The sequence below is a fragment of the Micromys minutus genome, assembly GCF_963924665.1.
Source record: "Micromys minutus genome assembly, chromosome: 24".
NCBI lineage: Eukaryota > Metazoa > Chordata > Mammalia > Rodentia > Muridae > Micromys > Micromys minutus.
In genome coordinates this window covers 48,143,394-48,155,707 of record NC_137959.1, presented here as the reverse complement: position 1 = coordinate 48,155,707, position 12,314 = coordinate 48,143,394, and the positions used below count along the sequence as shown (strand labels likewise).

Below are 12,314 nucleotides of genomic sequence, written 5' to 3'. Positions count from 1 at the left end.
AGACTTTTGTAGTCAAAGCTTACAGAGTAGGCTTACAGAGAGAGGACAGTGTCTGGAACAGCAGCTGCTTCAACATAGTGCCTAGAATGTCACAGAGCATCCAGACATTTGCCAGGTGTCTTAGTGAGGGTTGCTATGGCTGTGAAGAGACACCATGACCACAGCAACTCTTATAAAGGAAAACATGTAATTGGGGGTGGCATACGGGTTGGTTTAGTCCATTATCATCATGGCGGGAAGCATGGCAGCACACGGTGCGGGACCCCTGGATCTGCAGGCCATACAAAGAGCAACAGCAATGGACCTGGTTTGGACATATGAAACTCCAAAGCATACTTTCTCCAACAAGACCACGCCTCCCAATACTGCCATTCCTAAGGCAGTCAAACATGAGCCTATGAGAGCCATTCTCATCCAAACCACCACAGTAGGGGACCAAGGCTCACATTACTTCATCTTTTCTGACATCCATACCCTTCCCAATTGTGAGTCTAAAAAGTGCTAAGACCCTCAGACACCATGCGGCTGAAGGTGGTAAAGATGAAACCACCAGTTAGTCCTACACAAGCAGCCTGAGAGAGAGGAGGGGGGGGGGGAGAGAGAGGGAGAGAAAGAGAGACAGACAGATAGACAGACAGACAGAGACGGAGAGGTGTGTGCAGGTGCTAAACAGCCTGGTCCCGTTCATTCACCAGGATTAGTATTTCCCAAGCTGTCTGCTCAAGTAATGAAAATGAATTACCCAGAGAGTATTCATGCGGTTTGCTGATTACAGAGTTTCACAGAGAGCAAACAAGATCAAGCATGCCTGTACCTCTGCATTTCCATCCAGGTTGCTCTTCCTTGCAAAACAACCTGAATGGGCGCTTAGGATTCTCTTCCTGCCCTCTGCCCATTAAAGCTTTTATTCAGACCACCCTCTTCACTTCTAAGCACTCCTAGAGACCCCTGCTGTGACCGGGTCTCTCAGTGGAGGAGATGTTCAGACCTTTTTGGATGCCATTAAGGAGGTGGAGCTTTGTGTGTATCAGGGAGGCATGGGGGAGAGTGGTCTTCACTGTGTCTCTATTTGTGTGGTTTGTGTATGTTTGTACCGTGGGGGTGGGGGTGGGGAATACATGCTCACACATGCGCACAGAGGTCGCAGGAGGGCGTCAGGTGTCGCGCTCTGACGCTACCTTCTTCCTGGAGTTGTTAGGCTGGCAGCCAAAGCCAGCAAGCTCCAGTGATCCTCCTGTCTCTACCCATAGAGCAACGAGGTTACAAGTGGGCATCGCCATGCTTCATTTTGTGATGTTTATGATACCTTAGGAACTCCTGTCCTCAGGACCCCTTAGGTCCTCTCTCTAGTGCTGTGGTCTTCATAAATCAGGCCGGTGGGGAAGCGGTCATTTCCAATGCAGCCTCTAGGTGGCGCTGCTCAATCACATCTTTGCACTGCAGAGGCACACACACCCTACTTGGGCTTGAGCTACTGCCACCTACCTCTCTCCCATTCCTGCCTATTGATTGACAAAGGTATCTAGCTTCCCCTCTGCCTCCTCCCTTCCCCCCCCCCAGGCTGGGCTGGTGCTGGCACAGGGGAAGGGGAGGCTAGGGATTGGGTGTGGAGCTGCCTGTCTGTCACAGTCAAGGTGCTTCATATAGAACAGTTAACTATCTAACTGGCCCATTTAGCTAACAAAATAGGTTTGCAAAATGAGTTTCCCCTTCGTCTTCAGATACACCTTTTCCAAATGTGGCACCTGGTGGTGAACACCTGTAACCCCAGCACACGGGAGCTGGAGGAAGGTCATCCTCAGCTTCAGAGTGAGTTTGAGGACAGCCTGGGCTGCATGGAACCCTGCCACAGAAGATGGCAGGGCAGGGGAAGAAGAGGATGAGGAGGAAGGGGGTAGGAGGAGAAGGGAGGGGAGGGAAAAGAAGGAAGGAGAAAAATGAGAGAGGAGGGGAGGAGAAGGGAAGGAAGAGAAAAGAAAGAAAAAGGAAAGCAGTTATTAGCTGGTAAGAATAACATTAAATTTGAAAAAGAAAACTGACCATAGTTAGAAGTTTCACAGATAACTAATTGAAAAACCCAGTGTCTTAGTTAAGGTTTTACAGCTATGAGCAGACATCATGACCAAGGTGACTCTTATAAGGACAACATTTAATTAGGGCTGACTTACAGGTTCAGAGGTTCAGTCCAGTATCATCAAGGTGGGAACATGGCATCATCCAGGCAGGCATGGTGCAGGAGGAGCTGAGAGTTCTCCATCTTTATCTAGAGACAGCTAGTGGAAGACTGGTTTCCAGCCAGCCAGGGTGAGGGTATTAAAGCCCACACCCTAGTGACACACCTACTCCATCAGAGCCACACCTCCTAATAGTGCCACGCCCTGGACTAAGGATTTACAAACATCATACCCAGTGCTTTTAAACTGAACTTCTTGTCATTTTTGACAAAGACATTTTTCTTTATTTCATGGCATCTAGTGAATAGACTTCAGCACTGAAGAATTTGTTGTATGTTTACCAGGGTTCTCCGGAGAAATGGGTCCTATGTGAGTGTGTGTATGATGTGGTGTGTGTGTGTGTGTGTGTGTGTGTGTGTGTGTGGTGTGTCATGTGTGAGATGTGTGGTGTATGTGTGGTGTGTGTGTGTGTGTGTTATGTGTGAATAGTGTGGTGTTTGTGTGGTGTGTGGTGTGTGGTGTGTGTGTGTTTGGTGTGTCATGTGTGAGATATGTGGTGTATGTGTGGTGTGTGTGTGTGGCGTGTGCATGTGTGTGTGTGATATGTGTGAGTAGTGTTGGTGTATGTGTGTGGTGTGTGCATGTTGTGTGGTGTGTGAGTGGTGTGGTGTATGTGCTGTGTGTGTGTGTGTGTGTGTGTGTGTGTGTGTGTGTGTGTGTGTGGACACTTGAATGTACACACATTCCTGCATCCTCAGGCACATCCCAATGTCTACATATGCTGCCCTTGTGACTTTCTGAGGAGGTCTGGAAAAATCAGTCCCAAAGCTTTCCACCCCCTTCTTAGATTCTAGAAGGGAGCAGTTGCAGCCTCCAGCTTCAGATGTTGGGTGTGATTGCTACTGTCAATCTTTCCTCCGACTGTGACTGAGCATTTAGGGGGAAAGTTTGGTACAGGACTTGGTTGTCAACAGCGCCACCTTCTGTCCAATGAAACTCCAGCTTCTAGACAGATTTTTCTTTCTGATCTTGTTTTAGATTTTACCACTGCCCAGCCTTCCAGAACACAACTGTGCCTTCGATGCACACATTTAAAAAGCATTTTCCAGAGGCCTTTCAGTTCCATGTGACTCTAAGACCAACTTAGTCCAGGCTGTGCCTGGACATCATCATCTTCATCAGAAGCAGCTGAGATGGACCACTCACCATCGATCCACTAGATCAGACCCAGACCTCCCCGTGGAATAATGTAAGGCCACAACACTCTTGTTTGACTCCGCCACTCCATCCTCCCCTCCCTGAATGCTCTAACGAAACCTGGCCTGGCTGCCTTTGGGTTTTGAAGATGAACACAGCTCAAGTTTGTGAAACTGCAGCTTTTATCTGCTGAGCTGTCTCATAGCCTAGCTCTTAAGAAACACATAGGCTGTGTTTCAACCTTTTACGCCTTCATCCAAAAATAACTTACTGTCACTATTGTGTGCTGGATGACAGATAGACATCTATCTGGGTTACAGAGACTGTACACATAGACACTCAGGCATAGTGATATTCATAAAATCAAACTACCGAAAATGTTTGAATTTGGCGGGGGGGGGGGCAAGAGACAAAATGCCTGCTGTTGGGAGCTCTGGGTAATCCCCAGCCTCACTCTACTAAGAAGACCCACATATTGTACTTTAAAGTCCCTACAATACACTAGGCATCTCATGTTTGTCATTTCTCATTCTTGGCAGCAGCAGTGACTCAGCATTAGGGTGTCAGTCAGATAGACAGCAATCACTAATAGCTCAGTAAGAAAGAAGAGTATCTTAGAGTTTCCATTGCTGTGAACAGGCACCATGACCACAATGACTCTTATAAAGGAAAATGTTTAGTTGGGGCTGGCTTACATTTTCAGAGGTCCAGCCCATTATCATCATGGCAGGCAACATAGCAGCATCCAGGTAGGCATGGTGCTGGAGGGGCTGAGAGTTCTACATCTTGATACAAAGGCAGCCAGAGGAAGACCAGATTTGTTTCACACTAAACCTGGAGTCAAACCTCTGAGACTAAAGAAGCCCCTCACCTCCTTCCTCTCTCCTGGCTCCTCTTCCTCAGTTCCTGAGTTAATGTTGATAACTCAGGTATTTTTGTCACATCAAAGAAAAGGCATTTAAGGTCTCAAAGTCCCACCTCCACAGCGACACACCTCCTCTAACAAGGACACACCTCCTCATGGTGCCACTCCCTATGGCCAAGCATTCAAACACAGGAATCTATGGGGGCCGTTCCTATTCAGATGGCCAGAGAGGTTGAAGGTAACTAGGTTTCTATTGAGGACAGACATTTGTAAGGCTGCTTGGATGAATAGATTGAAGACAAGATGGAGAGTGAGAAGTCTGCAGTTCTCAGACTTTTGGACTTGAGTGATGGCATTTTATAGGGCTTTACTTGGATGTAACAAAATACCTGCATTATAAATGTAGAGGAAGGGAAGGTGGAGGGTGGGAATGGGGAACAAGGGGAGGAGGGGGAGGAGGTTAAGGGCTTATTTAATTTGACTCTTGTTTCCAAGTCTGTAGAGAGGAATCATGATAGAAGGGTGTTAATGGAACAATGGTGGTCATTTATTTTGTGGAGGGGGGGGGGTCAGAAGAAGGGACAGAGACAAGCCTTTCAAGACACAACTCTAGTGACTCCTCTCTCCAGTCTGACAATTTTCACCACCACACAATAATGCCATTTGATTGTGAATACACCAAAATTCTTTGACTAGACCAGAATATGATTCACATAGGCACCAGGGACCAAACAGAGAACCCCAGAAGAAGACAGCAGTTTAAGAAAGACAGGGCTGGCAGAGGGAAACTCTCACTCCTAGACAAAGAACTACAGGCAAACAAATGGCTGTGGAGATGGGGAATCTCCTAGGCAAGAACCCCCCAATTGTTTATTCATTACAAAGTGGTCATCCCTGAAACCATATACATGCAAATGACAAAAACATACTCAGGGCATTGCATTTATATATTTGAGCACACACATGCATATATGTGTAAATAATATAGTAATAATAATAATAATAATAATAAAAGAGGTAATCAACTTGAAAATGTAATCCCAGCTTTCACGATAAAGATAGAAGCAGAACTCTGGGGCTTCCTGGTCAGCCAGCCTAGCCTACTTGGCAAGCTCTAGTCTTGTGAGAGACCCTGTCTCAACAAGCAAAGTGGATGGGGTCTAAAGAACAGCACGTGAGATTAACTTACATTTACCCTATGTCTACCTACACATATCCCTACATGCATAGGCACACACTAGAGTGGGGAGGGACCACTAGAGTTCAATAGATTCAATAGAGTTAAGGAAAGAAAGCATACATAAACATGCATCCATGTAAGTGGGCAAGAGAGCACATGCGCATGTATGTGCACACCTGAGAAGGGGGAGAGGTGCCCTAGAGTTTAATGGATTCGACGAAGCAAGTTAGGTGAGGACAGAGAAGTCAGCTAGCAATTATTCCACCAATGCAGAAGACAGACTACAAGCCAGGGGTCAGTGGTGAAGGGTAGGATGGGGTAGGGTTGGGGGAGGGCTTGGGGAGGGGGTAGGTTCCTGTGTGTTTTGGAAGTACCAAGAAGGGGGGGGGTCAGGTTATCAGACTGGCTGCCAGTATCAGCTGGAAGCCTGGAAGTCATGCTTATTACTGAGCTTAAGTCTGGGTGAAAACGTTCAAGCACCCTCTCCAATTTAAGTCTTTTTTCCTTTTTGTAGAAGTCATTTTTCAAACCAATATAAAATTTACAAAGATTGAAGTGCTCAGCTTTCAGGGGTTCAAGGCATTTTGACAAGGGCTAAGCTCTGTAATCAATACCTAGATATTGCCCTAGACTCACCCTTGCAGCCTGCTCCTAGGCCATCATCTCTATGTCAACAAGCTCCCTGTGCTGACCCCTGAAAGTCAGCAAGTAGAGCCCTGGGGATGAAAAACATTGTTGCAGAGATGAGCAATCACTGGGGGTGTAAAACACTGTTGCAAAGATGAGCATTCACTGAAGATGTAAAACATTGTTGCAAAGATGAGCAATTGAGGAAGATGTAAAACATTGTTGCAGAGATAAACAGTTTCTCAGTACTTGCCCATGGCCTTATCTTATAAATGGCTACTTAAGTATCCCGATACTGATAGGTGCTTAACTTGTTACAAAGTTTTAGATGCAAAGACTAACATGAAAAGCAGTTTCCTACAGAGTTATTAGTCTAGAGATTATTTAGATCAGATTCCTGGGGTGGAGAGGTTGAGAGGATGGGGGATGGGGAGTGTGCTTGCAACATTGTAAGATAGGAATATTATATCTTTATGGAAAACAGTATTTCAAATCAATCCTAACATTTCCTTGCTCTCCAGTCATGCAAGTTTCTTAGTTCTGCATCCTTGGTCCTTGTCATTTGGTGTTTTAAAATCCTATTTACGAGTTTACTGCATTTGTTTATTTGAGTGTGTGCACACGGGAGGGGGGTGCTACAATGGGCCCAGCAGAGAGGTCGGAAAACAACTTTCAGGAGCTGGTTCTCTTCTTCAACCATTTGAGATCCAACTCAGATTGTCTGGGTTTGGCACCAGGCACCTCCACCACCTGCACCATCCTGCCAGCCTCTATTTGGTGTTTTGGATCTTTCTTAGGAGCAGGAAAGGGTGTGTCCTCCTGGATTTAATGTGCATTTCTTACATGACTAAAACTGTCAGACACCTTTGCAAGTGTGTATCATTTTATATCTTCATTTGTTGTGTCTGCTCCAAACATTTAGCTTTTTATGCTTGGTATCTTCTTATGTTGAGAGAAATGATATTTATAACCACCTTTCATGAACTAAGCAACAGATATTTACTAACATTCTGAATGGGTTTAAAATGGAATCTTTTATGTATTTTGCCAAAGGAAGATAGAATGACTGAACACAGGGGTCAGGGTGGGGGACAGGAGAGTCCCAGATCTTTCCTGTGGACTAGTTAACTTTAAGACCATATCCATGTTATTTTATGTCAAAGGTTTTAAAGATGGGGCTGTGTCGCCCTTGTTGACTAAGGACAGAATTCATGTTTAGAAAGAAAATTCATGTCACTCCTTCAGTTAAACCTGGGACTCCAGAAGGAGTGAGACCAGCAATGTGCATGCCAAGATAGGATCTTCTTTGTCTAGTTCTGAATCTTGCAGTGGAGACGATCAGAAATATAGACCCACGGGGAAGCCTGATTTTGAATTCACTCCTGGGAACCAGCAGCCAGCACCGTGTGGGAGGATCAACCTGTATTCTTGAACCAGGGCCCTGGGTTCAGAGGGCTGAGGAGAACTTGCTTTCAGCTGCAGCCTGCTCTGCTGAGTGTGCTGCCTCTGATGTCCCCACCCCCACCCCAAGCCATTCTTTCTTTATCACCAGACCTTCACGCCAGGGAATGTCTCTCCCGGCCCAGACTGACCTTGATTTGTAGCCCAGGCAGGTTTGAACTTGTGACCCTCCTGCCTCAGACTTCTGATACTTGCTTATAATGACAATCATGTACACCTGACTTCCTGACTTGTCAGTATGTGGAGAATATCCTTGTATTGGCTTGTGACATCAGGGCTACTCACCTTGCGCGCGCGCGCGCGCGCGCGCGCGCGTGTGTGTGTGTGTGTGTGTGTGTGTGTGTGTGTGTGTTAGGGGTTGATGTATGGTGTCTTCTACTATCACCCTCTACTTTATATTTGCTTGTTTTTTCTTTGAGAGGAGAACTCCTTTGTATTTTTGTCTGTCCGGTAGATCAGGCTTGCCTCGATTTCCCAGTGATCCTCCTGCCTCAGCCTCAACAGGGCTGGGATGAGAGGTGTGTCACCCACGCCCTGTTTTCCACCTTGGTCTTAAGAGATAGGGTCTGCTCACTGAACCTGGAAATGATCTCAGCCATATGCCTGATCAGCAGCTCCGGGATTCTGTCTCCACCACGCGGGTTGGCAGTTACCCCTCCCCGGGATCCTAACTCGGATGCTCACACTTTCATAGCATGCCCTTTTCCTACTGAGCCGTCTTCTCAGCCCTCATAACTTATTTTCAAAACAGAAATCCAGATTGCATTGGCGATCCATTAGAGACTTAGTGGTAGCTCTTAGCACGCACTTTTTTTTTTTAAAGCAGCCATCTGGGGGATTGCAGGACACATAGGTGAATTTAAGGCCTGCTAGCTCCTTTAGGCCTTAGGCCTGTTTCCAATTAGGGACTTCGGAACTAGTGGAATACTACAGTGAACGTCTTTTTACTAAAAACTGTAAGAGTGTCAGGAGACACCACACTCCAACGAAGTGGAAGGAACCTGACGCGGTCCTATGCAGGGCAGGCTATGTGTGGGTGGGGACCTCTCGCCGCGCACGCGCACTAGCGCTTAGGGTGGCCGGCGCACGCGCACAGGATCTACTCCCCGCGAAATGGAGCGGGTGTTGGTGGACGCGCTTCTAACGCAGAGTCGGGAGCCCTGCGCGCTGCTGGGCGCGCTGTGCGGAGGGGAGGCGAGTGAGGAGCGGGCGGAGACCCTGCGCCTGGTGCTGCAGCGGCTGGAGGAGCGCGGCGCGGGCGCCGGCGCGTTGGCCAAGGCGGCACACGAGGTGGCCACGGGCCACCTGGTGCCTTTGCTGCACGCGTCCCAGGGCGGAGGGCCTGCGAGGCCCCGCGTGCTGCGAGCGGCCAGTGCGGCCCTGCGCTCCTGCGCGCGCCTGGCGGGTCCCGAGCTGGCGGTGACTTTGGCCGAAGAAGCGCTGCGCGAGCTGCCGGGCGCGCCGGCCGTGGAGCTGCTGGCGGCCGTGGCGCCGTGTCTCCGCGCGCCGGAGGATGCCCCGCTGCTGCGTCGCCTGGCGCGCGCGTCTGTGGAGCTGGCGCTGGCCGGGGACGCGCCGCCGGCCGTGGGAGCGCGCCTGCTGCCCGCGCTGGCACAGAGCGCGGAACCGGCTCTGCGGGCAGCGTGGGACGCGCTGGGCTCTGCTGAGCCCGGAGCTGAGGGCGGCGCTGCGCCCGAGCTGCTGGTGCTGAGCGCACTGGCGGACAAGCTGCTGCCCAACCCTGCGCGCCGCGGGGATCTCGACGCCCGGCTCTGCCGCCGCTTCTGGAGAACCGTACAGGCGGGGCTGGGCCGCGCGCAGGACGCGCTCACGCGCAAACGCGCGCGCTACCTGCTGCAGAGGGCTGTGCAGGTGTCTGCAGAGCTGGCGTTGGACTGCTCCTGCGGCCCCCAGGACACAACGGGTACCACTTGTCTCTCTTTCTAAAGAAAAAAAATGTGTGTATGTGCGAGTACGTGCGCCTGTGCCTGAGTAAATTTATGTGCACCACGTGCGTGTAATTGGGGGGGGGGGGAAGCATCGAATCTCCTTGAGTTGGAGTTAAAGGCAATTGTGAACCTGATGTGTGTGTGTGCTGGGAACCAAACTCCAGTCCTCAAGTGCTCTAACCACTGAACCATCTCTTCAGACTGGTACTTATTATCTCTTTGCCCCAGCCCCACTCTGCTTCCCCAGCCCAACCTTCAGACTGTCCAAGTCACCTTGAGTGGATTTGGCCCCTGCACGTGGTACCCCTATGGTGGCCTCCTGCACTTTGGGAGAGTGGTCCCAGTGCAGGTTAAGATACTGCACACGCTATGTAAGAGCAAGCCTGCTCCACGCCTTTATATCCTTATAGATAAAAGGTTGGCATTCGTACAAACTGAAAGAAAGGTGCTGTAACCCAAGTTGGTGTTTGAAACTTGAGGTACAGAATTAAATATTACTCTTTTGACATTCCCTTTCGGAGTATTAGGAGCAGGGTGTGTTAGTGTTTTCTAAACATAACACTAAGTCATCGTGTGTGTGTGTGTGTGTGTGTGTGTGTGTGTGTGTGTGTGTGTGTTGTATGGTGTGTGTGTGTGTTTGTGTGTCAACAGGTGTTTCCCTTGATCATTCTCCATTTTAGTTTTTGAGTCAGGATCTGGACTCAGGATTCAGCTGGACTCGCTGGCCAGGGATCCTCTTTCTTTACCCCACTCCCCATTCTCCGGCCTCTGCTGAGTCACCTGGGATTACAAGCACATGGCACTGTGCTAGGTCTTTTACATGGCTGCTCTTTCACGTGTGATGTGTTTTCATGTCTGTGGTCTCCATTTGCACTTTTTATTACACTTGTGTGTGTGTGTGCTGTAGCACCCTCATGGGATTGCTTTTTCTACCGTATAGGCAGCAGGGATGGAACCAGATTGTCAGGTCTGTCAGCAAGAACCATTTGAACTTTAAACAAAGCACCTCTCATCTTTTGAGGTTTCCCCAGCTGATCGTCTGTCCTAAGCTGTTTACACTTCCTGTTACATATTTGACATACGACTTGTCCACATGTCCAGTTACAGATTGAGCCTTGGCTTTGTTTTCTGTTTCATCTTTGGGTCCCGCAGTCAGTTTCTTGTTTCTCATTACAAGTGGAGACTTAGTAAATAGTTCTGCCTAGGGATGGGCCCTTATCTTCTGTTATGTTCTTAGCTTGGGGCTTTGAGTTGAGTGGCCTGGTTTGTGGTTGAGTTGGGTGTGAGTTGCTGTGTCTTACTCTGGTATTTGGTCCTGGTGAGCTTTAAGTTACCTCCCGGAAGAGCGAGAAGCCTGAAGAGCCTGAACACCACTACCCCTCCCCCCCACCACCGCCACCATTACGCGTTTGGGGCTGCTGAGCCTTGGCAGTGTGTGTTTGTTGCTTAGCTTCTGGTGGCTGTTCTCCAGTGATGTCCTAGAACTGAGGGCTGAAACTTTTCCTGGTGGCTCTGTGTTCTGTCCAGGAACATGTAGCTTCTGTTTGTTCCTAGAGAAAGGGTTTCAGTGCCTGTTGCACTCACTGGTTGGAGAGAGGTCTTAAGCAGACACCCAACCCTCAACCTAAAGCCCACACCAGCTTTGTCCCGGGTGGATCCAGCAGGGATTAGTTGGCTTCTTGCCTTTCCCAAGCAGCAGGTACTAACATCTTCAGGAGAGATTTTCTGTCCCTTCCCAGAGGTCAACCTTTGCTTGCTACCAGGGCATCTGCTTTGGCCCCTTTTCGGAGGTGGTTCCAGGGACAGACAGAGGTAGATAGTTGTTTACTAGTTAGTGTTCTTAGTACAGGGTTAGAATAAGTCCTTCTGCCCCTCAGAACGAGACAGAGCTATAGCCTGAGCCTCCAGGGTCTAACATCTGTCCCCATCTTTAAGATCAGCACTCAACAAGCCTGAAGAAGAGCTGGTGACTTCTTAAGGTTCCCAGGATTCTAAGCTGTTCTCTCTACCAACTCTGAGCCTTTGCCTGCTCACTAAAAATGCCGTATTTTAAGAACTCTTCCTGTGGGTGGGGAACATGTTATCCTCCATGCTCCACCAAATCTGGGGAGCAGCCTGTGTGTCCTTTCTCTTGGAGACACTTTCTTTTTGAACTTTGGAATTGTGCTCTCTCATGGTACCCGTACAATCACGGTTTTATGGGTGATCCATCTTTCCTTTTTCGGCAGAAATGCTCTCTGGTGGCTTCCTGCTTTCAAAGCAGAGCTTTGACTGTAAACACCTTGATTTAGTCCTGGGAGAGATATTTCTACCCACATTTTAAAGACATCCATCCATCCAGAAACACTTTGAGAAGCTGGAGATCCTACTGTTGATCTTTTGAGGTTTTTGAGATAATTCTGGATCCTGTTCAAGGATGGTCCGTGACTTTTCTACAGGGCCCTGGCCTCCCTTTTATCCATGTGCTGAGCATTTGGTGCACCTACACAGTCTGGAAGTCAATGAACTTTGGTTCTGAGATTTCTTGAGTGGTTAGATGGTTTTTTCCTCCCTTGCTTTTTTTTTTTTTCTTCTTCTTCTCGTCTTGACTTGGAATCTCCTGGACTTACTTACTTTTCTATTGGCTGGTACAGACACCATGACCAAAGCAGCTTACGGAGAAAAGGATGTACTTCAGTTAACAACTCTCAGGTCAGACTCCACCACTGAGAGAAGTCAGCAGGAACCTGGAGACAGGAACTGAAGCAGAGATGCTGGATAGATGCTGATTGTATGCTTGCTCGTCTGCTTTCTTAGAAAATCTAGGGCCACCTGCCCAGGGTTGGCGCCACCCACAGAGATCTGGGCCCTCGCCCATTAAT

At 48.7% G+C, this 12,314-nt stretch overlaps 1 protein-coding gene across 2 annotated transcripts in view; it reads left to right on the top strand.

The window, feature by feature from the left end:
* Nucleotides 1-8,617: 8,617 nt before the first annotated feature.
* The window catches only part of TARBP1 (tRNA guanosine 2 -O-methyltransferase TARBP1), a gene marked incomplete at its 5' end in the record, with an annotated part of 48,109 nt that continues 44,412 nt past the window's right edge, over nt 8,618-12,314 (top strand). For both annotated transcript variants that reach the window (XM_080936978.1, XM_080936979.1), the window contains one exon: nt 8,618-9,428. In XM_080936978.1, coding sequence (XP_080793104.1) covers nt 8,618-9,428 — 811 coding nt within the window. The remainder of the gene's footprint in view (nt 9,429-12,314) is intronic.